The sequence below is a fragment of the Seriola dumerili genome, unplaced genomic scaffold (genome assembly GCF_002260705.1).
Source record: "Seriola dumerili isolate Sdu_G_001 unplaced genomic scaffold, Sdu_1.0 BDQW01001246.1, whole genome shotgun sequence".
Classification (NCBI taxonomy): domain Eukaryota; kingdom Metazoa; phylum Chordata; class Actinopteri; order Carangiformes; family Carangidae; genus Seriola; species Seriola dumerili.
The window spans coordinates 153,405-179,224 of NW_019175501.1; the positions used below are offsets into that span (position 1 = coordinate 153,405).

The 25,820-nt window shown below is 43.4% G+C and overlaps 3 protein-coding genes across 4 annotated transcripts; 1 reads left to right on the forward strand and 2 right to left on the reverse strand.

Annotated features, from left to right (window-relative positions):
- Positions 1-1,628: 1,628 nt before the first annotated feature.
- Positions 1,629-8,024, reverse strand: fam161a (family with sequence similarity 161 member A). The gene is made up of 7 exons (XM_022767693.1): positions 7,869-8,024; positions 6,519-6,787; positions 4,224-5,441; positions 3,781-3,948; positions 3,568-3,667; positions 2,568-2,698; positions 1,629-2,002 (listed from the first exon to the last, which is right to left on the reverse strand). Exons 1-7 carry the CDS (start codon positions 8,022-8,024, stop codon positions 1,681-1,683), a joined length of 2,364 nt encoding a protein of 787 aa, XP_022623414.1. The 3' UTR covers positions 1,629-1,680.
- A 1,232-nt stretch (positions 8,025-9,256) lies between these two features.
- On the reverse strand, positions 9,257-14,631 carry cct4 (chaperonin containing TCP1 subunit 4). Its single transcript, XM_022767702.1, has 13 exons — positions 14,323-14,631; positions 13,505-13,557; positions 13,328-13,417; positions 13,133-13,241; positions 12,655-12,919; positions 12,347-12,479; positions 11,846-11,985; positions 11,664-11,760; positions 11,152-11,262; positions 10,911-11,041; positions 9,918-10,152; positions 9,552-9,665; positions 9,257-9,430 (listed from the first exon to the last, which is right to left on the reverse strand). Exons 1-13 carry the CDS (start codon positions 14,438-14,440, stop codon positions 9,416-9,418), a joined length of 1,611 nt encoding a protein of 536 aa, XP_022623423.1. The 5' UTR covers positions 14,441-14,631; the 3' UTR covers positions 9,257-9,415.
- A 241-nt stretch (positions 14,632-14,872) lies between these two features.
- pus10 (pseudouridylate synthase 10) lies at positions 14,873-22,385 on the forward strand. Of its 2 annotated transcripts, none has more exons than XM_022767677.1 (18): positions 14,873-14,965; positions 16,031-16,191; positions 16,295-16,600; positions 16,706-16,792; positions 17,514-17,548; positions 18,314-18,431; positions 18,530-18,591; positions 18,690-18,735; positions 19,135-19,199; positions 19,281-19,366; positions 19,463-19,588; positions 19,887-19,943; positions 20,053-20,129; positions 20,506-20,561; positions 20,914-21,031; positions 21,175-21,317; positions 21,940-22,039; positions 22,200-22,385. In XM_022767677.1, exons 2-18 carry the CDS (start codon positions 16,066-16,068, stop codon positions 22,236-22,238), a joined length of 1,647 nt encoding a protein of 548 aa, XP_022623398.1. In that variant the 5' UTR covers positions 14,873-14,965; positions 16,031-16,065; the 3' UTR covers positions 22,239-22,385. The 2 variants fall into 2 exon arrangements, with proteins under 2 accessions (XP_022623398.1, XP_022623397.1); XM_022767676.1 differs by having other exon boundaries at positions 16,042-16,191.
- Positions 22,386-25,820: the final 3,435 nt, after the last annotated feature.

Genomic DNA, 25,820 nt, shown 5'->3' on the forward strand with positions numbered 1-25,820 from the left:
TGTTTTAGGCACTTTAGATGTTTAGATTCTTATTCATTACACAACACCATCAAGGAGGCGTCTTATCCCCCCTGAATTCACAACAACAGGACAACATAACAAACTTACCGCCAGACTCATATCTTCAGCGACAAAAAGAACAAAGGGTCCTGCAACAGATGGTCTGGCCCCCCCAAAGCCCCGATCTCAACATCATGGAGTCCGTCTGGGATCACATGAAGAGACAGAAGACACTGAGACAGGGCAGCAAATACTGATCTGATTTAGATCATTTCTGTTTACAGCACTTTCTATGAAGTTAACTGATAAATATTATATTTGAAAGCATCCTCACTTTAGTGCCTTTTAGTGCCTAAAACTTTTACAGAAACATTATTAATATTGTATTAAATCTATATTGTACCTGTATGACAACAAACTGGCCAGAGTGTAGTGTTTTTTTTTCTCTTTTAGCTGTTAGCTCATTGATAAATTAGGTCTTTTTTATGGAAGAAATTTTTCAGCACAAAATAAATATAAAATTGATGATGGCCAAATTCCATTTAGCTGCTAAGATTTTCAAGTCCTGCCACGTCTTTAACAATCCATATTACACACTAAGGTTTTTAGTACGTGGTGTGTCCTCACAGGAATGCTGATAAAATAAAGTATATAAGTGGCGCACCAGTAGCTCACCTGGTTGAGCACGTACCATTAAGGCTGAGTCCTAGTCGCAGCAGCCTGGGTTTGAGTCCAGCCCGAGTCCTTCGCTGCATGTCATCCCCTCTCTCTCCCCTAACTTTCCTGTCTCTCTCTCACTGCTACTATCATAATAAAGGCAAAAAAAAAAACGTAAAATAAATGAAGTTTAATAGGATCAGACTGCATGCATAAGAAATACAGTGGATTTTCCTGTGGTCTGTTGATGTACACTATTCTCCTACAATGCAGTGCACAAAGGAATAAGGAGCTGCTTACAGAAAGGAAATCAAATAAACAATGAATGGTGGCGAGACAGCTCCAGGAATAAGTGTCAGATCTTAAGAAAAACATTTTACTGTCCACATTACATATACTGTATCATTTCCTGTTAGTATAAAATGGTGAGGTATTTTCAGATTTTATACAGTAACCGCTAAACAATATATTACTATGGAGTAAATACCGTATAGAATCAGTATGTAGTATGGATTTGGGACACATTACTATCATGGCTCACTGGGTTCCTGGGTTCCTTGAATAGAGCAGTAACATCTCCTACTATGAAAAGTCAGAATGTCTCCCATGAAAAAGGCCGACAGCTGTGTCCAAAATCAGTCTCTCAAGTGAGAAACGTGCATTATATTGTGCCCTCAAGAAAAAAGTACATGACACCAAATAATGAAAATTCAAAAGTGTCCAAAGTCTCATTTAACTGGTCACTAAATTAAGAAATAATAAAGTAAACTAATAAGTGCTTTTTATGTCGGGAATAGTGAATTGGTGAACAAAGGAGGGATTTCAGACGCAGCCAACATCGTCACCTAATGTTCAATTACATCTTTCATCCTTGAATGTCTTATTTATGAGCACAATATTTCAGATATGACATGTTATTATTCCAGGAATAAGAAGCTTCCTCTTCACGTGATGAGTTCAGTTTTGTTCAGTTTTCTCCATCAGAGTTTTTTTGACCATTTATAACCATGAGGTGTGATGACATCATTCTCCTGCCTCCTCCTGTTTAGTGTCAGCGTCATGCTCGCTGTCCTCTGAGTATTCCTCATGATCGTCTGAGTAGTGGTAACTTTCGTCAGAATAGTGGTGATCACGATCATCACCACGGTCATCCTCATCTGAGCGCTGACCGCCGGGGTCCTCGCCATAGCGCTGGTTGAACGAGGCCTCGTCGCTCTCCTCGTCTTCTCTCCCTCGTTCCCTCTCGTCTGGATCATCCACGTCTTCGTCATCGTCGTCGTCGTCATCGAGGAAGACCTTCCTGTAGTGAACAGGTAGATATCCCATGTCTAGGTCCTCCTGGTCACTAATAAACAGACAAACACAGTTAGAATACTTTCACCATTCGGCTTAAAATATAAACTTACTCAATAATCATTACAGTTTTCTTTTCATATTTCTTCTCAGCCACTAATCAGGAAGCTCTGACTTGACATTTATGACTGACTCTTTACTGAAAGGTCTCTCAGCTTGTCTAAGACATAATGAGCATAAAAACACCTGCACCCATACGTTTCTATATAAGCTGAGCGTTCACACATTTTACTCTTTATTCACGGCAAATTCATCAAATACTAAACGATGTTTGTCAAACAGAAATACCAAATACTTGTATACTTTAAACGTGAAGATGAACTTTATTTTTCTCTGTTAGAAGAAAAATTAAAAACTTTTTAACTGTTGCTCAGAGGAAAGCGAATCTGAAAACATCCCATGAGGCTTTACCAATATGTTTTTCACCAAAGCTTTAAAGGCAGCGCTGATTGATCTAGGTCACACTCACTCGTCTTTCCTGTAAAGCTTGAGACCGGCTGGGTCAGTAAACCTGAGTGTAGTGTGGAGTTTGCGCAACAAGGACGTCACAGATTTACCTCTGTTTGCCGTCACTGTGCTGGGAGGCAGATCCTGATTTGGCCGCCTTGCCGCTGATGAACTCTTCGGTCAGATTGTATCCCTGCAGGGCGTCTGTGTAGCGCTTCTCTGCCGCCTGTTTGGCATTCCTCTGTTGTCAAAGCACATGTTCAGAAAGCTGGTGTAAGTAATGGAATAAATCATCAAAGATCAGGAAGTCCCCAACTCTCAAATACCCTCATCAGTCCGTCATGAACACCGGGAATTGTTTTGTCTATTAAGTTTCCTTCAACCTGACTCACTGTCAGCGTGTGATTTCCCATATTCCCCCGATTTACCTGCATGTCTCACTCAAAAGCACCTCAGTGAATCTGGTCTCTGAGTGTCAGTGCAAAATGGAGGATTTAGAAAGAAGCTCTCCATTCTGAGGGTCCAGAGAAAGTTCAGATCATTCAGCAGCTTTTTACCCCTATGTTACATAATTATTCGCCAATTATGAAGATAAGAAGAGCATTTGTTTGTTTGTTTGTTTTTCATCGATTTATTTTTATTCCTTACTATATTGAGAGTGAATGCAGCTATTATATGCTGAAGTATACAGTATATTTTACATGCTAGAGGCTGTATTTCATAATGTTGAAATTTAAATAGAAGTATTGTGGTAAAACACTTTGTAACACTGTTTAAGTTATTATTCATTCGTGTTATTTTATAATCTTTGATGATTAAGTTTTAGTCAGAACATCTCTGTTCACCATGGTTTTCTGTATGTTTGATGCAGAAACATAATTTCACCTTTAGTTTAGTGTTAATTAGTTTAATTGGCCAATCAATTCACCCGTCTCAGTTTAAAGGATCTTGAGGCTTGTGCAGAATCAGCAGCTGTTTATAAAGCCTCACAATCTGCTGTCACTACAGACGAGGGTGTTGATGTGAGACGATGAGTGCTAACTGGTTTGTCGTGGGGGTGATCAGATGGACACGTGATGTCTGATTCACAGGTGAGTTTAATTTTTTCACCTGTGCAACCTGCTCCAGCAGCAGCGGCCTCCCCTTCACTCTCTGCTGCATCTCTTTCATCTCCTGCTGGTACTCTTTCCTGCGCTGCTGCTCTTGTTTCCTGCGGAGGTTGAACGCAGAGTTGTGGATTAAAAACACATAAATTTACTAATAAAAAAAAGGGGGCTGTTCAAGTTTATCATTGATGATGTAGTCGTGTTGTTTTTCATGCACCTGAATTCTTTAAGTTTCGTCTGGTGGGTCTGTGAGAGGGCCAGGTGGGGGTCGTTGGCCTGCGCCCGCTTCAGCACGACCCTCTGCAGCTTCTTCTCCCTCTGCTTCTGCCTCTCCCTCCTCCGCTCCTCTTCCTCCTCAGCCTTCTTCCTCTGCTCCAGCGCCTTTCTACTCAGGGAGACAATCTGGTCACTGATGGAGGAAGGTTTGGACGGGACGGGGACTTCGGGAGGGCGGGGGCAGATAGTCGAGGATATGGGTGCAACACTCTGCTATGGGGTGTTAAAAAGTGCTGAGGATGATGGGAAAAGGAGCTCCACAAAAATTCAGATTTTGGGGGATTTCAAACACAGAACTGTTGAGGTCACTATGTCTAACCAGGACATATGACTGTCTCTGTCTCAACTAAAATGGTGGAAGCCCTGGGAGTCCTAAGATGGTACCTCACGGCCTCATGGCGCCTTTTGGTAGCGTCTGTGACTTTGGCAGGAAGCACCTCCAGGCTGCCGGAGAGAGACGAACAGAGGCTTGAGTTTGGCGTGCGAGCCGCCCCGGAGTTGATGTACGGCCAGCGCAGCATCCGAGGGCTCTGCTCCTTCTCGATGTCGGCCAGGATGCGTTCGCGGTGCGAGGAGATCTGCGACGTCCTCAGATCAAAGGGTTCACATGCGGTCGTGGGCTTCACCTCCTTCCGCTTCTCCAGTTGTTTCTGGAAGCGTTGGTAACTGGCGTTGAAGTCAGGAATCTCTTTGTTGATCTGGGGTCTGTGGGTGAAGCTGTTGTCCCCTCCTCCTGCCGCATCGTCTTTGGTCTTCTTGCGATCGCTGAGTCGTCGTGCAAGCATGCTGGGAGGCATTGAAGCGCTGTGGAGCAGCTCCTGAGCTCTCATCTGTATCTTGATGGAGCGATACAGCCGCTCCTCCTTCATCTGCTCCCCTGATGCTGCTGCGTACACCGCCTTGGGCACAGGCTTGGCTTTGAAGGGTTTCACTTTCTCCTGGTCGGACGGTTGCGGGTGACGCAGCTGCTTCTGCTCCTTCTTTAGTCGCTCCCTCTCCAGGAAGCTGAAAGGTTTCTGGACAGTCCGGAGATGCTGCTCCTCTCGGTCTCGCATGTTTTGGCGCCGCTCGTGATACTGCTCCTGCAGCTCTTCATACAGCGGGAGGTGAACGTGTGCAGGGACGGGGCTGGCGCGGAACTTCCTCTGGCACTCTGTCAGTTCTTCCAGCTGCCGTCGTAGCTCTGCGTTCTCCACTTCCATCTCCGAACGCGTCTTGACGCCACGCTTTCGTCTCTCGGCCTCACGCACTGTCATGTGGAAAGGTTTCGGGACGGTCACTCTGTGTTTCCAGCTCTGCTCCCCGGCTTTAAGCCCCTGCCTCTTCTTTCCTTTTCCCTTTCCCGGTCTCTTCTGGTCTCCTGGCAGGCTGTGCAGCGAGCAGGACGACAGGTGACGATTGTGAGGGGACACCTTGAAGTCCCTCCACATGTTCTTGATGTGCTCTTTGGGAGAGAAGAGCAGGCCTTTCTCCACATCGTCATTGGCGGCTTCATCCTCATACGATAAGTCTGACTGTCCTGAACTCCTCCGCAGTTCAACAGCAGAGTGGGACTTCCTCAAACGGCGTGCAGCTGCTGGGCTGGTGTTTGACCATAGCAGCCTGATTAGAAATATAAATAGATGATATGTTAAAGCACCTGTGACTCATAAATTCATTCATCATTACTCACCCTCACCATGTGACAGTGAAGTAAAAAAATGGGAACAAGGTGCTATCTTTAACGAATGTGAGAACATTTTTCTTTTTTTTATTAATTTCCAGCTTCAGATAAATCATCTCAAATGCAACATATACTGTAGATGCTCAATTAAATTGCAATCAGGGTTGTAACAATTTTTAATTATTGTATCTGTCAATTATTTTCTCAATTATCTGAGCAAATATCAAAAATATCCAAAATCCAAAGATATTCAGAAAAATACTTCACATTTTAATCCTGAGAAGGGATTCAAACAATAAATCTAGTATTAAAATAGTTGCTATAATTATACATTAATGTTATAACAGACAGCACAAAATTTTATGTAATTAAAGCAATAGAACAGCTTGCGATTTATGAAACTATTCCATCTCAGACTCATTAAAGGGTCAGTTCACCCAAATTACGCAAAAACAAATTTTCTCCCTTACTGATAGCAAGACAATATCATTATTTTCCATATATATATTTTTGTTTTCTTATTTGGTTTGTGATTATATTGGTTTGTGCTGCACTGAAACAGTGGAAAATTATAAAAAAAATTATTTTGGATAATTCACAAACCTCCCTGACAGCAGTTTACACTAATTTTACACTAATTTGCTGTGGAAACTATTAACAGCATGATCTGTGGATTATCCAAAGTGAATGGGACATTATTTCCAAAAAGACACATCACACTTGTGTTTTACAAATGCAAATTTCAGCACAGACAAAAGGTTTCAGAGGTGGATATCTCAAAATCAGGGCACATTAAACAAAACTACCTACATGGCTAAACACCACTGGTCGTGAATGAGAAACTATGTTTTGTGTTATGTTATGAAATGTTGATATAGCCCCCCCCTCAGGCCAAAAGGAGTAAGACCAAGGCTTCTTTTTGTTGTATGTTTATGCAGTTAAAAAAATCTATGTTAAATCCATAAAACCATAGAGACAATAAACCCAACACAGTTAACTTTATATAATCCACCCACCTGTGCCCCGTCTCCAGCGTTGCCATGTCCAAAGGCTCCATGAACTTGAGCTCCAGCTTTCGCCGGTACATGCTCTCCAGCTCGGCCATGGTGCGGAGGTGGGCCTTCTTCAGCTCCTCCAGCTTGCCGTAGTACTCCTCGTTGGAGAAGAAGATGTTGCTCAGGTTGAGGTGGTCTCCTGCTGCCCTGTAGTCATTCAGCAGGAGAGGGCCGCCCTTCCCCAGACAGTCCTCATCACAGAAATCAGAGCCTGAGTCCTCATACTCCAGCTGAAAGGATCAAGTGTGGCCCCAGGGGCAAACAAACAACAGCATATGATTGACCTGCTTCATATGATATTAAAAAAACTTCTTCAAACTGATAAATGCATTTAGAAGTTTCCAGAGAGTGACATTTCAGGCCGGCTTCAGGATGGTGTTTATCCACCAGGCCTCCTGGAGCAGAGCAGCCCTGCTCAGCGGCACTCAGGCTCCTCCAGGACTAAGCCTATTATCCTGCTACACCAGCAACCTGGGCCATATGGTGGAGCACAAAGGGCAGCTAAGCATGAAAGCTAAGTTCAACTAACACGCTAACACACCTTGCATCAGGTGTCTGGCATCATGGCTACTCACATTATCATGAGGTGTTTGTCAAGGGCTTCACTAAAATGGGACAACTGCTGCAGGGAATGACGGCAGTGTTGTTGTGACAAAGGACAACTAAGTGTTTGGGATTATAAAGTGAATGTGACGTCTGATAATCTAGTCAAGACGGAAGTCCAGAAATAGTCTGGCCAACAAATTACACAGGTCAAGTCCTTTCCACCACACGGGCTGACCTGAAACTGTCAGCAGCCTGTTGACTGGACAAGATCAGACACTGTATCCGGTTCAGTCAATAAGGTGAAACTGAAACACTGCAACTCAATAAGTCAGGATTGTACTGTGGAAAGGAGGAAAAACACATGAAATCAAACTGTTTTGAGTCATCTAATTCAGGATGGGCAGTGTTCATGAAATATAATTTCTAAAGCATTTTGACTAAATCACATTTTCAACTGTACTTTTATTTGACAGTTGAACTCAATTACAGTGCTTTATTTTGAAACTTCCTCTAGCATCAGTGGTAATCCCCTTACTAAGGGTGGTGCATCAACATTAAAAGTAGAGAAAATATCTTCAAGCTTGTATCTTTTTTACCTTGTAATGTATAATATCTAAATGTTGTAGCTTACGTTATCAGACGTTTAGTTAGATCTAGTTAGGGCTAATGTGCCAGTAAAACAAATTTTAAGTTACGTTTAAGGCGTTTAAAACTAAAGGGTGAGACTTGATACGGAATAAAGTGATTTTTTTTTATTGTGTTTACCTCCTTCTCGTAGTCCCGGTTGTCCATATGAGGTGTAGCCGTGTACGGCAGGACTCTCTCCCGCTCGTATGAAGCTAACGGCGCTTTGGTGTGCGGGTCTACCGGCGTTTTCAAACACGAAGTGACCAGCACGTTTGTCCGGTGGGCGTTCGCCATGGCTCCGTAAAAAATTGTTCCAGTTTTAAAAAAAAATAAATTTTAGTTATAACTTGTTGTAAAAATCACTTGAACAGAAAAACGTTAATTCGGCACGGTGAACCGCGAGTCGCTGTCCGCGTGCTGAATACTGTCTGTCGGTAACCAGGCAACCGGTGAGCTCCTTAGCAACGGAGAAGAGCTTGGTCGGGGTCTGTAACAGGAAATGTGGGTTCTTTACAAATTAAAAGTATCGTAATTTGAATGACTTATACAGAATATCCACCGCGTGAATTATTTTGACTGACATTAAATTATGACATTAATGTTTTCCTTCTGCAAAACTGATATTAAACCCACGGAACACAATTTCTTTCCTTAGTTTTGATTTCCAACTATATCGGAAGCAGACGGAAGATTTTGACTGTTGAACCCATTTCACACGTGGATATAAATTATGGACTGGTAATGACGCAGAAGCTGGAGAATTTGTTGATAAACAGTTTTTATATGTGTTAAATGGAATTTAGACATATTTGACTGTGTACACTAACCTGTAAATCTTTTTTATAATGAATTTAAGATCAGCCCATTAAATATTGTAATTTATAATCTCCTACACATCTGTTCAGATCGGTAGATCTTCCAATCAAATAACTTGACCATACATTTGTAAAATTTAGATTACATGGTACATTTTGTGTTGCCTTATATTTGTAACTCTTTATTCCTGCCTATCTTGGCAAGGAAAATAGATTTTTATTGATTTTCTGGTTAAATAAAAGGTCAATTTTCTTGTATGCCATTGTTCATTTTATATTTGAATGTTTGTTCTATTACTCAGACACAAGCAGATGATCTGTAATGTCATGATTATACTGCCTGGTTTGTAAAGTCAATGTTCAACAAAGCATAGAAACATATAGAGTGGCTGACCTAGATATTAAGTACTATTAGTTTTCAGATATCAGACCAATACACAAACTGACAAACTGCCAACCAGCCAAGCTGCAGGAAATATGGTTACATCTCTTCTGTTCCTGAGTTACAGCATTGAATAATGTCCAGAGGTGTTTTTACAGAACATTATGATGTAATAGTGAAGTTGACCTTTGACCGTTTGGATATAAAATGTCATCACTTCTTATCCTATTAGACATTTGTGTTACACCTGAAAACATCTTGCCTCCGGATGTCGCCACTCAACTGTACATCCCCTCACTGTTTAGTAAAAGAATCACACAGGCAGCAGCTGGAGTGTCAACAAAAAAACAAGCCTTGTTTTTTATTAAATTATGCAACGTAACAACTACAGTGGAAATCTGAACAGACTGGTGTCGACACAGAGTCCTCTGATCCCTCACAGCACGAACAGGCTTAGTGACAGAACTCACTGGACAGACTCAAGTCTCTTATCGAGTGTTCACCTGCAACGAGACAAAACAGACATTCAGTTATGACTGAATATAATTGACAGTGCTCTCACATTTTGCTAAAAACAGGAATTCTCGTTTAAGTTAGTCTGGGATTTGGGAGGTGGAGTCTTACCACGTCATCAATCTTGAGGATGCTGCGGACCGTCTCTGTGGCCAGGGTCAGTGCACTGATGGAAACCAGAAGAGGCTGCACCACCAGCTCGTCGAGGATGTTGGAGATCCCACCCTGTCACAAACACGCACACGGTAAACCAGTCAGAAGTGCATGGTGGCCAGTGTCAAAAGAAAACACATACGGGCGTATCACTGGCACAAGAGCAGGAGCAGAGTTACATGTAATTTACTTTTTCAGCAGGGATTTATCTTTTAATCTCACTCCAACTAACAGTTATTTCCATTTTCAATTCTGTAAAATGCAAAAATGTGTTCCTTCATGAACGTTGTAAGTAATCACAGTATCAGAGGGGAGCCGACCGACCTTGCGGACGTTGATGCCGGCCATCTTGTCACCCTGGGCGTGCCTGTTGCGGAGCTCCGTCACAGTGGAGATGGGGTTCAGGCCGGCGTTCTCGGCCAGCGTGGAGGGGACCACCTCCAGGGCGTCACCGTACGCCCGCACGCAGTAGGCCTCCATGCCGGCCAGGGTACGGGAGTACTCGGCCAGACGCACAGCCAGCTCGATCTCTGGAGCGCCACCGCCGGCTATCAAGGCCCTGAGGGGCGGAGGAGGAAGAAGAAGAAGTAGTAAATGAAAAAGATCCTTCACTCCAAATATGTCACGATGCGATTCTGAAAGCAAAAAACATGTCAAACAGAAAATCCCCTGCAGTAGCTTCCTGTGTCTTCTGTCCTTACATCAAACATTCATGTGTGATCCTTTACAATGAAGTAACATGTAGCTGTGACTCAGTCACTGGATTATGACCAGATTATTTCAATAATGTCTGAAGCCCTGAAGAGGTAAAATGTCCAGTCAAACAGAACCCAAACACCGGTTAAAAGGTCATTCCAGTTATTTTTATCCATTATAATTCAAACTAACTTTGGGAACATAACAATTTTGCTGCAACTGCAAATAGTCTTCATGTTCGCTGCCGTGTCGGACAGAAAACTGATGCGCAAAGCTAAAGAATAAACCTGAATTATCTTTTCAGTAGATGTTTGACAAGGTGCCTTTTCTACATCTCATGTACTGATGAATCACGACAGTTGTTTCTCAGTATTTCTGGGATGTGGAATATGTGTGAACGCTCCGCAGCCAAGTTGCTGAGGCAACCAGGAGTGAACAAACGGTGAGCTCTCCACTTTCCTGTTCCTCTGTTTGTTACGCTCCGACATGATGAACCAACGTCAGAGCGCCTTTGTCAGAGGGAATCTGTGTGTTCGGATGTTTCCTCTCTAAGACTCAGAGTCATCAGCATCATCTGATTCCTCATCTGTGAAATAAACTCTGCAGCAGAAACAAACCGACCTCTTCTTGACCAGGCAGCGGATGACGCACAACGCGTCGTGGATGGAGCGCTCGGCCTCCTCGATCACCAGCTTGTTGGAGCCGCGGACCACGATGCTCACCGTCTTCCCGGGGCTGGTGCAGCCTGTGATCTGCAGGGAGCAACAACAGCGGTCTTAGCGGAGACGTAAGGCCAATGTGACTGCCTGGTTCTTTCTGCTCATTGGTCTCCAGCTGTAATAAACGAGAAGACGCGGCGTACCTTGACCAGCTTGCCGGAGCCGTCCAGGTTGACCTCCTCTGCCAGCTCTGCTGTGCCGAGCATCTCTGGAGTAAAGTGGTCGATGTGTGCGATGGGCTTGGTGCCGATCGTCTGAAGGGGAGTAGACACTTTATTTTACTTTACTGTCACAGCTTTATTCCTACAGGACAATAAACACGTGTTTAATGTATATTTCTGTATCAGGCCTCCGCTGCAGCTGACAAAGACGTTCACAGCAATGTTCAAACGTCCAGCGGGACAGAGATGATGTTGACAACAAGTCTTGTCAAGAACTTGTTTTTGCCTCCGACCACAAGAAACTTTCAACCAGAACAAACGATGAAACAAAGACCTTCTGTAAGATGTAAAATCCTACAAAGTTCTCTCTCCTCACTGATGTTTTATTGGCATATTCAGGTTAATGTGGAAACAACTGTGATTTTATCAGTGACTGATGTTTCCAGCTGCTCAGTACCAGCCTGAGGAGAAAGAAACCGATCAGTGACGCTCACCTTGCAGATGAACTCGATGTCCTCTCTCTCGATTTCTTTCACCACCATGATCTTCATTTTGTTGAGGAAGTGCAGGGCGAGGTCGCTCAGGGCGTCTCTGTCAAGGGACGGTTCGTGGTTAGTATCAAACACGTTCAACATGTAAAGCAGCATCTGTTCTCGTGTCCGCCGCGTCTGTGTACCTGAGGATGGACTTCTGGATGAGCAGCACGTTGCAGCCGGCCTTCTTAATCTGTTTCACCAGGTTCAGGATGTAAGCGCGTTCCTCCCGAAGCACGCGGTCCATCTGGGCGTAGTCTGACACCACGATCTGGTTGTCCATCTGCATCCCAAAAGAAAACACACACACACACACACAGGTCAGGAGAGAAGGGGCCCTGACAGGAACTGCTCACGGCCAATATGAGGTTCTAAAAAGGTCGATTTTGTAAATACATTTACATTTAAAAGTTAAAATCAGTGTGAGATATAAAACTGTTTAGGACTGACTGAACACACAGATTCAGGTCGACCACGCCCCCTTCACATGTTAAACAATACATCCACATTCACACTTTGTTTTGGTCTCAAGTTGTTGTAATGAAGAGTAGAGACGTGGACCAAAACACGTCACATTTCAAACATCGTGCTTCAGCTCGGTGTTAAACCGATGCAGCAGGTGAATCTGTCGTCAGGTGACTCACGTCGGTTTTGGGAGGGGACAGGCAGAACTGGATGAGGCCGATCTTGGCCTTCTCAACACGGGTCACGCCGGTGTTGGCCACCCTCTGGGTCAGCACCAGGCCGTCCACCAGCTCACAGTCATCGATGGTCCCACTGAAAACACACGAGCACTTTAAAATCCTCAGAGGAGTCTCAGGTTTAAACGCCTCAAAATCAATCAAACAGAAGTATTTCAAACTGATTCTAAAAATGAAAGTAAAACTTCAAATGTGAGAACGGAGACTGATGCATCAAGTGGTGACAACAGCCGGTGGATGGTTGCACTCACCCGAGCTTCTTGATGATTTTGATGTCCTGCAGGTCGACGCTGGTGGCGGTGGCCGGGTCGATGACTCTCATGACGGCGTCCACGCTCATGGGCGCCAGCAGGCTGGAGTACTGCGACACCACCTTGGAGCACAGCGACGTGGTGGCGCTGTTCAGCAGCGTCTCGCGGTCGCTCAGCTGCACCGGCCGGCTCATGGCCGTCAGCACCTCCACGCCCTTCTCCACAGCCTTCTGGAACGACTCGGAGATGATGGTGGGGTGGATGCCTGACCGACGAGACAGGGCGCAGACATTAATGCATTCTCTGACAAACATGACTGAAAACAATGTTCAGCTGCACTGAATGTTCAATACTCCAACATTTCCACCCGTTTCTACCTTCAGTGTTTCCACCTTTTAATTCCTCTCGTTTAATTTACAATAACGGCACCAGCTCATTTTTTATTTAGCGTCCATCTTGTGTCCTCTGCAGGTCTTACCTCTCTGCAGCAGTTTGGAGCAGGAGTCCAGCAGCGCTCCGGCGATCACCACCACAGAGGTGGTGCCGTCGCCTGCCTCGATGTCCTGGGCTTTGGACAGTTCCACCAGCTGAAACACACACACACACATTTCAAACATCAGTTCATGTTAAAATCTACCAAAAGAATCAACCATCAGACGGCCTGGTAACGTACCATTTTGGCGGCAGGGTGGAGCACCTGCATCTGCTTCAGGATGGTGGCCCCGTCGTTGGTAATGGTCACGTCACCTTTCTCGTCCTGGATCTGAAACAAAACAGCTCCTGCTTAGAAACACGTGTAGGACGGAGGAGCCGAGTAAATTCATCCTGAAGACAAAATGTGTTTACTGACCATCTTGTCCATGCCTTTGGGTCCCAAGCTTGTTCTGATGGCATCTGCAACAGCTGTCAGACAAGCAGGAGAAGTGTCGGATCAATGACAAGGATCACGCCAACGTGTCTTAGATTAAAAGCACGAGTAACCAAAATCTTAATATCAAGTTTGGTCTTGTTCTTAGTACAAAAAGCAGAGGTTGCGTGTGCATGTTACAGGATGACAAAACAAAGGAAAATGAAGCTGTTAAAATCTAATTTCTTCATTGCCCATTAAAACCAAAGTGATGTTACTTCTGTACTTCCTGCTTTTACTTCAGATCCTTCTATTCAACACACTCAGTCACTTGCAGCTCAGCATCTGGCCTTATATAGTGTGCAGCAGGTTCGAGCCAGTAAACTAGCTGATGCTGAGATTGTGTCGAGTCATGAGCATCTTGCCGGCAGAGGACACCAAACCAAACTCCAGTCAAAATTATGGAGATTATAATCTCATGCTGCTCTTCACTGTCAGCTTCACTGCTGCAGGCGTTAACGGAAGCAAACCTAATTCTGAGGCAAGTTTTTGTAAAGTAAGTGGATTGATATATGCTGAATTTGATAAAAAAAAAAAAAAGGATCCTTATGAATTATTGATCCACATATATCTGTTGCAGTCACTGTGTTATGTGCTATTAATACTGAGTGAGCTGCTGAATTCAGACTTTATTGAATGAGGTTTCGGACCGGGCAGGCGGTGCCCTGCCCAGCCCAGAGTTATGAATACGGACTGAAAGATGTGATTTTAGGGAGCCGGATGGTAAAATATTAAAATAGCTTGTTAGCATTTTAGCCTACCTTTAGCAGCAGAGATGTTACTGAACCGAATCTGGGCCGGCTTGTCGCGGTCCACATACGCCCCTCCTTTGTTTTTGCCTCCGGTTAAGGCTTTCGGTGCCGCCATTGCTTCGGGCATCGCAACTTTATAATCGACGGGAAATGTTAAGAGGAGTCTTCAGAAGGGGACTGATGAGCCCCGGCGCTGGTACGCAGCGGTTCGGCTTCGGATGGTCTCAGATTCTGCTGCTTCCACCCGGTCCCGGTTAGAACCTTCCAGAGCCACGGGTTGCTGCGGAGAGAAGGACCCGGCTGTCTACTGCCCGGCGATTGGAGGTGACGTTTCAAGGCAGTAGGCGTCGATTACCGAGGTGATCGAACTGATTTATATTTATTTTATTATTTAAAAACAGTTCAATTTTGATTGAACTTTACATAAATGTGACTATTTATCTAAACATACGCGATTACAGTTATTACAGTGTTTGCTAATACCTACATTTTAAACATTACGGTGAGACGAGCTGATATGGATTGATTAGCTCTGTCTGTCGGGGCTGAGACAGTAAGGAAGAAGCTTTTTGGATGAACATGCTAACAGACACCTGAACTCTGTCTGCTTTCTTTACGGTTTACTTCTGTGGATTAACCATTTCGCTACACGGTAGGTTTATTTCAGGTGTTTAGCAGCAGCTCACTGTCTTCACATCTACTCATCATGGCTCTTAAAAGCTCACTGTTAGCTAAGTTAGCTTAGCTCATGCTAAGTCTCATGCTTTAGCAGTGGTGGAAGAAGTATTCAGTGTATCCTATAGGCTGTATATGGGCATATCCTTTATTTACATTTTAACATTAAGTACTAGTACTAGTACTACTAGTACATAAAAGGACTAATACTACATTTAAAAAATACTCAATTACACTTAAATGTCGTGCAATCAAATGTTAATTGAGTACAGGTTTGTAAGTATAATCAGCTCACTGCAGAAAATACAAACTATAAGTGTTATATTAGTATATATTACATCATTATATTATTATTACTCGGACATTAATGTGTAATCAGCATTTCACTGCTGCAGCTGGAATTCTAAATGTTCTGTAAAAACCTGCAACAAATGATTATTTTGATTTGTAAAAATTTACAAAATAGTGAAAAATGCTGTGACGATTATGCACAAACATTTTTTGAACTGATCCTTAAATTTGGTTGATATATTAAAGTTTGTCCAGCAGAGAGCGCAAACAAGTTTATTTATCAACAGTAAAAACTTTGTAATGGAGACACTGATCATTGGTGTTTATGTTTTGCAAAGTCATGCTTCTTATTGGTGATATACTTTCCAAATACAGATGACAAATATCACCAACGCCTTTGATTTGGATTCATTTAATCTGTTGTGTAATCAATTGATTATTTTTTGATTGTTTCACCTGCAAAATGCCAGAAACAATGATAGACGCCCGTCACATGAAGCTCCTCAAGTTCTCAGAGCCTCAGTGTTTTAAGACTTGTCATGTCCGACCAGACGTCTGAGAACTCAGACTATGACAGAAATACTCACATATGAAAAGACAGAACCAGCAAATGTTGTTTTGTTTACCTAATTAATTACTTATGACTAAAATAATTTGAAAAGGTTTAATTGTTTCAGGTCCTGTGCCTAATGAAGTAATTACCTCAGCCTGTGTTTCCTAATGAATGTGTCTGTCATCAGTCTGTCATCAGTCTGTCATCAGTCTGTCATCAGTCTGTCATCAGTCATGCTGCCTCTGAAGGAGAAGGACAAACCCATCGTCCAGAAGCTGCTCTCAGCCGGCTGCTGCGCTCGCTGCATCCTCAGATTCTGCTGCGTTCGGGTTCAGGCCGCCTACAGACAACCACAACAGGCAGGACTCCTAACCTGCCACCTTCTGTGTCCAATCATTTATACATTCAAATGCCCAGTGTTACTCACTGACCCGTCATGCATTGTGTCGTTGTTTCACACAGGATACACTGAAGGAACTACAAGCTTTCATCTGCGACACAGAAAACAGCAAATCCCAAGATTCAGCAGCATCAGAGGCCACAGAAGAAAACAACAAGTCCCATGATGCAGCTGTATCAGAAGCGCCTGAAGAGCCACCGACCAAACGAGTTAAACTGGAGCCGAGTGGGACAGACGCTCAGTCTGAGGAAGACGCTGCTGCTGCTGCTGCAGCTGCAGCTGTCACACTGAAGGAGGAAGAGTCGCACGTGTGTGTGCTGTGTTTGGGAATCCTGCATCAATTCTGTGGCGCGTCTCAGGCTGTAAAGGTGTGTGTGTGTCTCTGCATTCATAAACAACACTGTCAACAACAACAGCCGCAGCGTCAGGTTGTTCTGTTGCTGAGGTGAACTCGATGTTCTGTATCTTCACAGATAGCCGAGACAGTGAAGGAAGAAAAGTACGAGTTTGACACCCTGGTGCTGTCTGTGTCTCTGCCGGCTCAGCTGTGTGTCCGGGAGGTCAGTGTGTGTGTGTGTGTGTGTGTGTGTGTGTGTGTGTGTGTGTGTGTGTGTGTGTGTGTGTGTGTGTTGTAATAACCAGGCTCATCTGTTGATCATCTTTCCAGTGAACTGATAAATCATTTGATCTGTAAAATGTCACAAAATTCTTAAAATGTCACGATTTCCCAGAGCTTCAAACTGTTGATGTAGTTTGACAGTTCAAAAGCCAAAGATATTCACTTTACAACTCGTCACACTGAAAAGCTGGAAGCAGCAAATGTAAAACACATCTTTAGCTTGAAATACGACTCAAACAATTGATTTACTATCAACATTGATAATGAATTGACTGAAGGGTTTCTGGTATGAGCACCAGATGCACATTTTTTAATCAAATTTCCAAACAGTTGGAAAAAGAAAATGTAAATTAATGTATTTCTGTCTTTGTCTGTCACATGCTCTTATTTTGAAATCAGTCACTGGTTTAAATTAGTAAAGATTAGAAAAGTCTATGAGACGAGATAAGATCTGTGCTGTTGTGTAATGCAGCTTCAAGCAGAGACACTTAAAAAAACTGACTGTGTCTCTCTGTGTTTCTTTAATTCAATTAATAATTACATTCAATTTGATACATTTTTAATTAGTAATTCAATTAAAGAAAAGCTTTGTTTTGTTTTGTGTCACATCAGTAAAACGTCATGTGTCTGATCTTTGTTTTATTTGAACTTTGACCCTGCAGCATTCCTGTTGGCTCCACGTGAAGAAGGAAGTGAGGTAAATTAATTTGTCCTGACTCCCACAATTTCAGGTACAGTCAGTCATATACAGTCAGTCACATACAGTCAGTCACGTACAGTCAGTCCCATACAGTCAGTCACATACAGTCGGTCACGTACAGTCGGTCAGATACAGTCAGTCACATACAGTCAGACACATACAGTCAGTCAGGTACAGTCAGTCACATACAGTCGGTCACGTACAGTCGGTCAGATACAGTCAGTCATATACAGTCAGTCATATACAGTCAGTCATATACAGTCAGTCACGTACAGTCAGTCACATACAGTCAGTCACATACAGTCGGTCAGATACAGTCAGTCACATACAGTCAGTCACATACAGTCAGTCACATACAGTCGGTCAGATACAGTCAGTCACATACAGTCAGACACATACAGTCAGACACATACAGTCAGTCAGGTACAGTCGGTCACATACAGTCAGTCATATAGAGTCGGTCAGATACAGTCAGTCACATACAGTCAGTCACATACAGTCAGTCACGTACAGTCAGTCACGTACAGTCAGTCACATACAGTCAGTCACATACAGTCGGTCAGATACAGTCAGTCACATACAGTCAGACACATACAGTCAGACACATACAGTCAGTCAGGTACAGTCGGTCACATACAGTCAGTCATATAGAGTCGGTCAGATACAGTCAGTCACGTACAGTCAGTCACATACAGTCGGTCACGTACAGTCGGTCACATACAGTCGGTCAGTTTGGTTTAACTTGAACACTTGAACATTCAGAGAAAAAGGTCTGGTGCTCGATAAGGACGACGTCATCCAGGTGAAGGAGGCCTTCAAGTGGATCATGCAGGGCCTGGTCGCAAAGGAGCTGGGGAGGGGCGTTGCCGTGGTTACCAGGGTAGGTGATCTCCACGATGAGGAGAAAAACTCTTGTTTGTTTAAGGAGCACATTTCATATGATCAGACGAACGACACGTGTTTTTTGTCTGTTTTCAGAGCGCGTTCGAGGTCGGCGTGGAGTTCATTCACGAAGCAACAGACTCGGACTGTCACTTCCTGTGAGTACCGAACTCTGTGAGAAGAAGCCGGACGGTGTGTTTCCTGCTCTGCTCTGTTTAAACGATGCTCCACTTCCTGTCTTCTGTCTTTCCCACAGCGCGTCAGCGTGTCCCGACTGTTTCAAACCCACCAAGAACAAACAGGTGAGGAGTTTAGATGTTTTGTGATAATTTTCAGAATAAAATAATCAGACGTAGGGCTGCGTGTCGTTCCAAAATTTATGATTCTTAACGATCCTTTGTTACCAATTTTAAGAAATCCATTTTAACAGAAACAAAATTACAGTACGCATTAACCTACAAATCTAGTTTTATTTTGAAGCTCCGCACTCAAATGTGTTCAAGTAGTTATTTCTTCATATTTTAATCTGCACTCGGCTAATGTTTAATTTACTTAACGAAACACAGAAAGACCCAAATCAACTGAAACTGAGGGAGTGGAGGTCAGGGGAGGGAGAGAGAGAGAGAGAGGGAGAGAGGGAGGTTCATATCAGGTGATCAGACAGACAGGAAATCCTCTGAAGATGTTGTGTGTCTGTGCAGTCGGTGTTCACCAGGATGGCGGTGGTCAAAGCTCTGGAGAAGATATCTGACGCCAGATTTCTGAAGTAAGATTCATCTTTATATCTCAGGTCTTTTTTCTGAAAGGTGTCGTCTGAAGTGATTGTTGTTGTTGTTTGTGTCTTCAGACACTACCCCTGTCCTCCGGCGCAGCCGTCCAGCTGTTGCAGCCTTCAGGACGTCCAGTGTGTCCACGTGTCCGTCTTTGTAGCAGGTAATGTAGGACGCAAAGAAAACCTTCCAACACTTTGTCGTTTCAGTCAGAATCCAAAGTGTTTCTGAAGGTCAGGTTTCTCGTCCTGACGTTCAGGGAGATACAACAAGTTCTGCCGCAGTCTGCCTCAGACGCCCTGGGTGATCGACGGAGAGAGGAGGATGGAGTCTTCGGTGGAGGAGCTGATCGCGGCGCCCATCCTGTCCGCCTTCAGAGCCGACGGTGAGTCGGCGCTAAGACGACCGGTCAAACCCGCCACACGGGGTCAGAGGTGAAGGGTCGCACACACAGTTCGACTCGCCACAGGCGGCTGAAGAACAGTAGAAAATCCTAATCACGATAACGTACGATAAAACGTGACCAGGAAGTGGATGTGGGGATGGTTTTTGTTGCGAAACAGAATGCGGCACAAATGAATAATTGTTTTATCTCAATGATCTTGTTTTCCTTATGGTTAGATCAGCGGCCCAGCTCTGTTGGACAGTCGGATCATCCTGAATGTGTCTTTTCTTTGTTCCAGGTTTTAATTTCTCCTCGTCCGGCAGAGAGGACGTCGACGTCCGGACTCTTGGAAATGGTGAGACACATGTTCTTGTTTTTCTTCTTCTTCTTTTTTTTTAAAGCTTCACTTGCAGAGAGATTTTGTCGCCTGAAGTGTGAAGACTGATTTTCTGTCTCGGTCTCAGGTCGTCCGTTTGCGATGGAGCTGCTGAATCCTCACAAATCCAGACTGAGCAGAGCGGAGATGAAGCAGCTGCAGGAGGTGCTGCCTGTTCCCTTCTCTCACCTCCACACTGGGGTCAAATATCTCAACCGCAGAAAACAAAGAGACGACGTCGACACACAGATCGTTTAATCATGTAACAGAGATTTAGCATGAAATGTTAAGAACACATTTGACGTGTGAGATGATGAAGCCTTTTCCCTCAGCTCATCAGATTTGATACAAATAGACTTCACTAAGTCTTAAATACTGTCAGTCAACAGAATCTTCTGGTGCGTCGTCTGGGAATCATGAAGATCCTCTGCTGCAGAGATACGTCACTCTGCACCAAAGTGTTGGACGGATCAACACAGGCAGCGTCTGATGTTTTCACCTGTTCTGTCACTTAATTAAACTTTTTGTTGTTTGTTTTTAGACCATTAACAAATCTTCAGATAAAATCAGAGTGAGAGATCTGCAGGTCGTCTCCAGGTAAGAACAGAAACCTGCTCTTTATCACAGCTCTGATAATCAATAGATAATAAAGTGTCAATGATCTGAGTTTATCTGTGATCGTAGCTTTTTTTTCAATTCTGACGGCATTATTATGGTTTTTTTTAAATTTCTTGAAATTTGGTTCATACATTCACTCAAAGATGAACTGATTTGATTTTGGTGGTCAAAGGTCAAAGGTCAGACGATGTGAACTGTTGCATAAAAACTTAGAACAAACATGGAGACACTCTGCTACTCTATTTTCAACTATTTGTGTGTGTGTGTGTGTGTGTGTGTGTGTGTGTGTGTGTGTGTGTGTGTGTGTGTGTGTGTGTGTTTCAAACTGCAGAGAGGCCATGAGTCGGATGAAGGAGGGCGAGGAGGAGAAGACGAAGTCGTACACGGCGCTCATCTGGACCCAGAAACCGATTGAGAGAGAGGAAATCACCTTCATCGACGACATCAAGGTCACTGCAACACACACACACACACACACACACACACACACTGAGTTGCTCTGTGATATTCTGAAACCCAGTATCTCCAGAGAAGAACGGACATGACAGTAACAATGACAGTGAACAGTCCCGTTGTTTGTTTGTCACGTCAGGAGCTGACTCTGGATCAGAAGACTCCTCTGAGGGTTCTGCACCGCCGGGCGCTCGCCGTCCGACAGCGAGTCATCCACAGCATGAACACCCGCTTCCTGGACCCACATCACTTCTACCTGGGACTGAAGACGCAGGCCGGGACGTATCCTCATCACAGCTTGACAATGAAGTCTTTCCTTTTTTTATTTTACTTATTTATTTATTTTTTATTAATTATATTTACTTGTTTTTATTTATTTTTAATTTATTTATTATTATTTATATTTACTTATTTTAATTTTTTATTCGTTTATATTTTATTTTTGAATATTTCATAGCTTTTATTTTTACTTAAGGAAGGGGCAAAAGTGTTTCAATATGTTTTCATTATTTTTGATTTTCTATTATTATTTATATTTACTTATTTCTAGTTTTTATTTCTTTTATTTTTACTTGAGGAAGGGACAAAAGTGTTTCAATATGTTTTCATTATTATTGATTTATTTATTCCTTTTTCTTCACCATATATTTCTGACAGTCAGTACATTACATATGACATATATAACATATATATATGTATATATATATAACACGTACATTAATGCTGATGTGTCGACCAACGTTGTGCTGAGCTCTTACTCTGTTTCTCTGTGACGCTGATTAATGACATCACCTCACCTCCTGTCGACGGTTCAGTCTGTCGCAGTTTCAGTCTCTACAGTTTATAGTTACTACGACCACCTGATCATCACTACACTCAAAATGCTCCTGAACCTCGGCCTCAGTTACATCAAAGAGTTTGTCCACGGAGACTTTGGACGCACCAAACCCAACCTGTGTGAGCTGCTGAAGACGGACACGGACATCCTGGAGCTGGACGTGGAGGTGAGGCCGAGTCCCAAACTCATTCAGTCCGACATGAACCGAAGCGAAGTGTCTCTTCATGTGTTACAATAACCTTCGTTAAAAGGAGCTCGTTCTTATAATGAACTCCCTGATGTTAACCCTGGGTTCACATGTCGTCCGTCTCTGTGTCCTCTCGCAGTCTGTGGACGTGGACTGGCCTCCCGTCATACCGGAGTGAACGCAGCTTCAACCTGAGCGAGGCCGGATCAGGTTCTGTTTGAACCATCCGCCACGTTCACAGCGCCTGAGCCCGACGGTGTAAATACTGTCTGGACGTGAAGAGGGAAGTCACGCTGCTGCTGCTGCTGCTGCTGCTGCTGCTGCTGCTGCTTTGAAGCCTGGTTATGTTCTGGTTCTGGTTCTGGTTCTGGTTCTGGTTCTGGTTCTGGTTCTGGTTCTGCCTGAGGACGACAGGATCTTTATTTCCAATGACTCTTTGTTTTGTGTTTTTCTGACTGAGTCAACAGAAGTTGTAGCAGCTGTGTAAATCTGTGTTGTACAGAAGCTCTGAGAGGGAAGGAAACAAATAAATTCTGCTGATCCATTTTTTAAGTCTGATGTAAATTGTTTTTATTTCCGTGTAGAAAATGTTTTATTTTTGACTGTGGCTTTAACCAACGAGCTGCAGGACGTTTCCATCGAGTGACGTAACAGGTACGAACAGGTCTGGGATTCAGCTCCAAGGTTTCTATTTAAAATGGAGCCTTTCTATATTTTCACATGTAGTTTTTAAACTACAAACCATAACCTCTAATATAATATTTTAATATAACAACAATGTGAGCCTGTGGCCACTGCAGGGAAAGCAAGGTGTTTGTTGTCGTACTAAAACCTACGATTGCCTGGTTTTTAAATACAAACAGCCACTAGTTTCCAGTCGTCACCCTGTAAAAGAAAAGAAAAGAAAGAACACCTCCAGTGTTTCCATTGGGAACGTACTTTAGTTTTTGTGATGCATTAGAGAAGAACTCTGCAGCAGCTACGTCCAGTCATTCACCCTCAGTGGTAAGAACATGAAAAGTCATATTTTATTCTGTCGTGACGAGACGCTGGGATTTTATTCCACAAACACTGAAATGTGATTAAAAACAAGACGGAGGTGTTGAATAACCACCAGAAGAAGAGAGAGGAATGAAAGAGACAGAAATCTGAAGGAAAATAGAATTTGTTGTGAACAGCAGGAACAGATTTTGGTGCCTGGACCCCGGCAGGAAGTGGAGCATCATGGGAAATGGTTCACGGGAACAAGGTGCTTCCAACACAAAGGAAACTTACCAACAAAGACGCAGTGCTGGTGGTGCAGCGTCTGATCGGAGGCCGGGCGTTCCACATGCTGAGTGACAACAGAGAGAGAGAGAGAGAGTTTGACAGGTGACGTGTGATTGGCTGAAGGGCCGGCGCGTCAGGCTGTGATTGGATGAAGACGAGAACGAGCTGGCGGAGCTAAGAGAGAACTTTAGCTTAAGCTTCGACAAACATGATGCTACAGTGAAGTTGACCTTTGACCTTTTGGCTATGAGAGTTCATCACTTCATCCTGTTAATCCAGTGACTTTTTCCAAATCGTGGCCACTTGAAAATCTCAGAAATGTTGGCGGCCCACATCCGTGTCTTTATTTTAATGATAACCATCAAATATTCAGGACTGAAGCAGATGAAGCTGTTTCTCTTTTTTTCCACCTGCTGATTCACCATTTATTTCCTTTAATGTTCCTCAGTGACGAGCCTTAATACAAGGAAAAAATAAAGTTTTTAAACATTTTTAAAGATCCTTTCATTTTCAAACATTTAAAAGAGTAAAATTGAGCTGTTTTGCAGATGACGCACGGCCCATTTGTAATACCTTCACAGCCCACACCGGGTCATGACGAATTCTTGCGTTATGGCCAAAAAAGTTGCAGTGACCTTTGACCTTCGATCATCAAATTTGAATAAATTCCCTCGAGGTGTTACGGAGATATCGAGAGACGGGGCGATGAGTTTTTTCCTCCCGGCAGCTGGAATAAAGAGTCACGACAGCAGAAACCCTGAAATGTATTTCTTTTTAATTTAATTCAAAATAAATACTACCACGGCAACGCAAGTCCACTACTGGGTTCTTGCCCTAATGTTTTGGTAAGAAAACAAACAAGCAAACGATCCAAAAAGAAAAGAAAAGAAAAAGAAAAGAAAAAGAAAAAAAAAGAAAAGAATAAAAAGAGACTTCAGTTAATGCATCCATCATCATCATCATCATCATCATCATCATCATCATCAACAACATCATCAGCATCGTCAGCATCGTCATCGTCATCATCCTCCTTCAGCGACTTTCGAGAGGTGCCTTTTTTTAACGACGTACACGGTAACACTGCCTAGAATGACAAACATAAATAAAACAAATACTATGGTACAAAAAAAGGGGGGAGGGAGGAGGAGGAGCAAGGGATGATGGGATTGGAACAACCTGATGAAACCAGCACTGCAAAAAAAAAAAAAAAAGAAAGAAAAAGAAAGGAAAGAAGTCGTCGTCCGTGGTCCCGCGGGTTTGTGTTTGTTTTTCTTTCTGAAGAGGGTGAAGGAAACAGAAACCACAGTCACAGTCGTGTCCTCTCACACAAATCCACCAGTCCATCCTTTATCATTGTCAGGGACCAGGGCGACAAAACAGGAAGGCGGAGGGCGGGTGGGGTGAGCCTGTCTCCATGGAAACATCCTCCGTGGACGAGAACGAGCTGAGTCGCTGTCATCAACCCGAGACCAAAAAAAAAAAAAAAAAAAAAAGTCTTTGACACTGTCGTTTTTTTTTTTTCCTTCTTTTTAAATATTTTCTTAAATGCAGTTTTTTGAGTCGTTTTGTTGTTGTATTTTTTCAGTCACTATATTCTCATCAGCAAGCTTGAAGTACAGTCACACAGAGAAACAAGGAAACAAAAACTTTTATGTCTCGTCTGTCAAGATGCCACTAAAAACAAAAACAAAAACAAAAACAAAAACAAAAACAAAAAAAGGCATTGCATATTTACATCAAGAAGTTTGGGGCGACTCGACTTTTTTCTGGCAGTCCTCACAGTCTTCATACATGAGTGTCTCACGGCTCAGTTTTCTCGTGATCTGTGACATGATTAGTGATTTATTGATACCCTCAGTTCAGATTTAAAAAAAAAAAAAAAACCAAACGAACAAACAAACGCATGTGTATAAATGAATTTCTCTTATAATACTGACAGGATAAACAGGGACAGAAGTCCGCGTCTGGAGCTGGAAGCCTCGTTTCTGTTAGTGTCTGTGATAAATGAAGTTTTCTTTACTCTGATTTATCCTCTAAAAACAGTCTTTGTATATCTGTGTATCTGTGTGCGAGTGTTTCTCCTTCCGTCAGGGTTCCTACACCGCCTCCTCCTCGCCGCTCCGTATGTTTCACAGTCGTTTTCTCTTCACGTTCCTCGCGCCTGAACGACGACGACACGCGAAAAACGAGACGGCCGAGCGTCAGGAAACAACAACTTTCCAAACTCTTGAGCAACTGCAAACAGGATTTTTAAAGACGTGGGAATCACCAGAATTCTTCCTCTTAACCTTTTCCAGATGTGCAGGAACCCTGAGGAGTGTGAACTGGTTTCTGCTTCTCGTTAAGAGCAGGTGACGTCGGCAGTTTTCTCTCCACAAACAAACCAGATGTGAAGCGTTCTCTGAGTCAGCTCTGGTCCGTCTCAGGCCGCTAGTGGGACGAGGGGATTATAGTCTGGTTTAGAAATGCTCGACACAAACTGAAGCTGATC

Excerpts from the sequence above, each read along its gene's own strand:
- fam161a (XM_022767693.1), bottom strand. The coding sequence starts at position 8,024 with ATGGCGAACGCCCACCGGACAAACGTGCTGGTCACTTCGTGTTTGAAA. Across the intron at positions 3,949-4,223 it reads AGGCGCCATGAGGCCGTGAG|AAAGGCGCTGGAGCAGAGGA; the intron begins GTACCATCTTAG and ends CTCCCTGAGTAG. Across the intron at positions 2,003-2,567 it reads CACAGTGACGGCAAACAGAG|TGACCAGGAGGACCTAGACA; the intron begins GTAAATCTGTGA and ends TCTGTTTATTAG.
- cct4 (XM_022767702.1), bottom strand. The coding sequence starts at position 14,440 with ATGCCCGAAGCAATGGCGGCACCGAAAGCCTTAACCGGAGGCAAAAAC. Across the intron at positions 11,986-12,346 it reads TGTCCCCTCCCAAAACCGAC|ATGGACAACCAGATCGTGGT; the intron begins GTGAGTCACCTG and ends TTTGGGATGCAG. Across the intron at positions 11,042-11,151 it reads GCTCCGGCAAGCTGGTCAAG|ATCACAGGCTGCACCAGCCC; the intron begins GTACGCCGCGTC and ends TGCTCCCTGCAG.
- pus10 (XM_022767677.1), top strand. The coding sequence starts at position 16,066 with ATGCTGCCTCTGAAGGAGAAGGACAAACCCATCGTCCAGAAGCTGCTC. Across the intron at positions 18,432-18,529 it reads GCGTTGCCGTGGTTACCAGG|AGCGCGTTCGAGGTCGGCGT; the intron begins GTAGGTGATCTC and ends GTCTGTTTTCAG. Across the intron at positions 20,562-20,913 it reads GATCTGCAGGTCGTCTCCAG|AGAGGCCATGAGTCGGATGA; the intron begins GTAAGAACAGAA and ends TTCAAACTGCAG.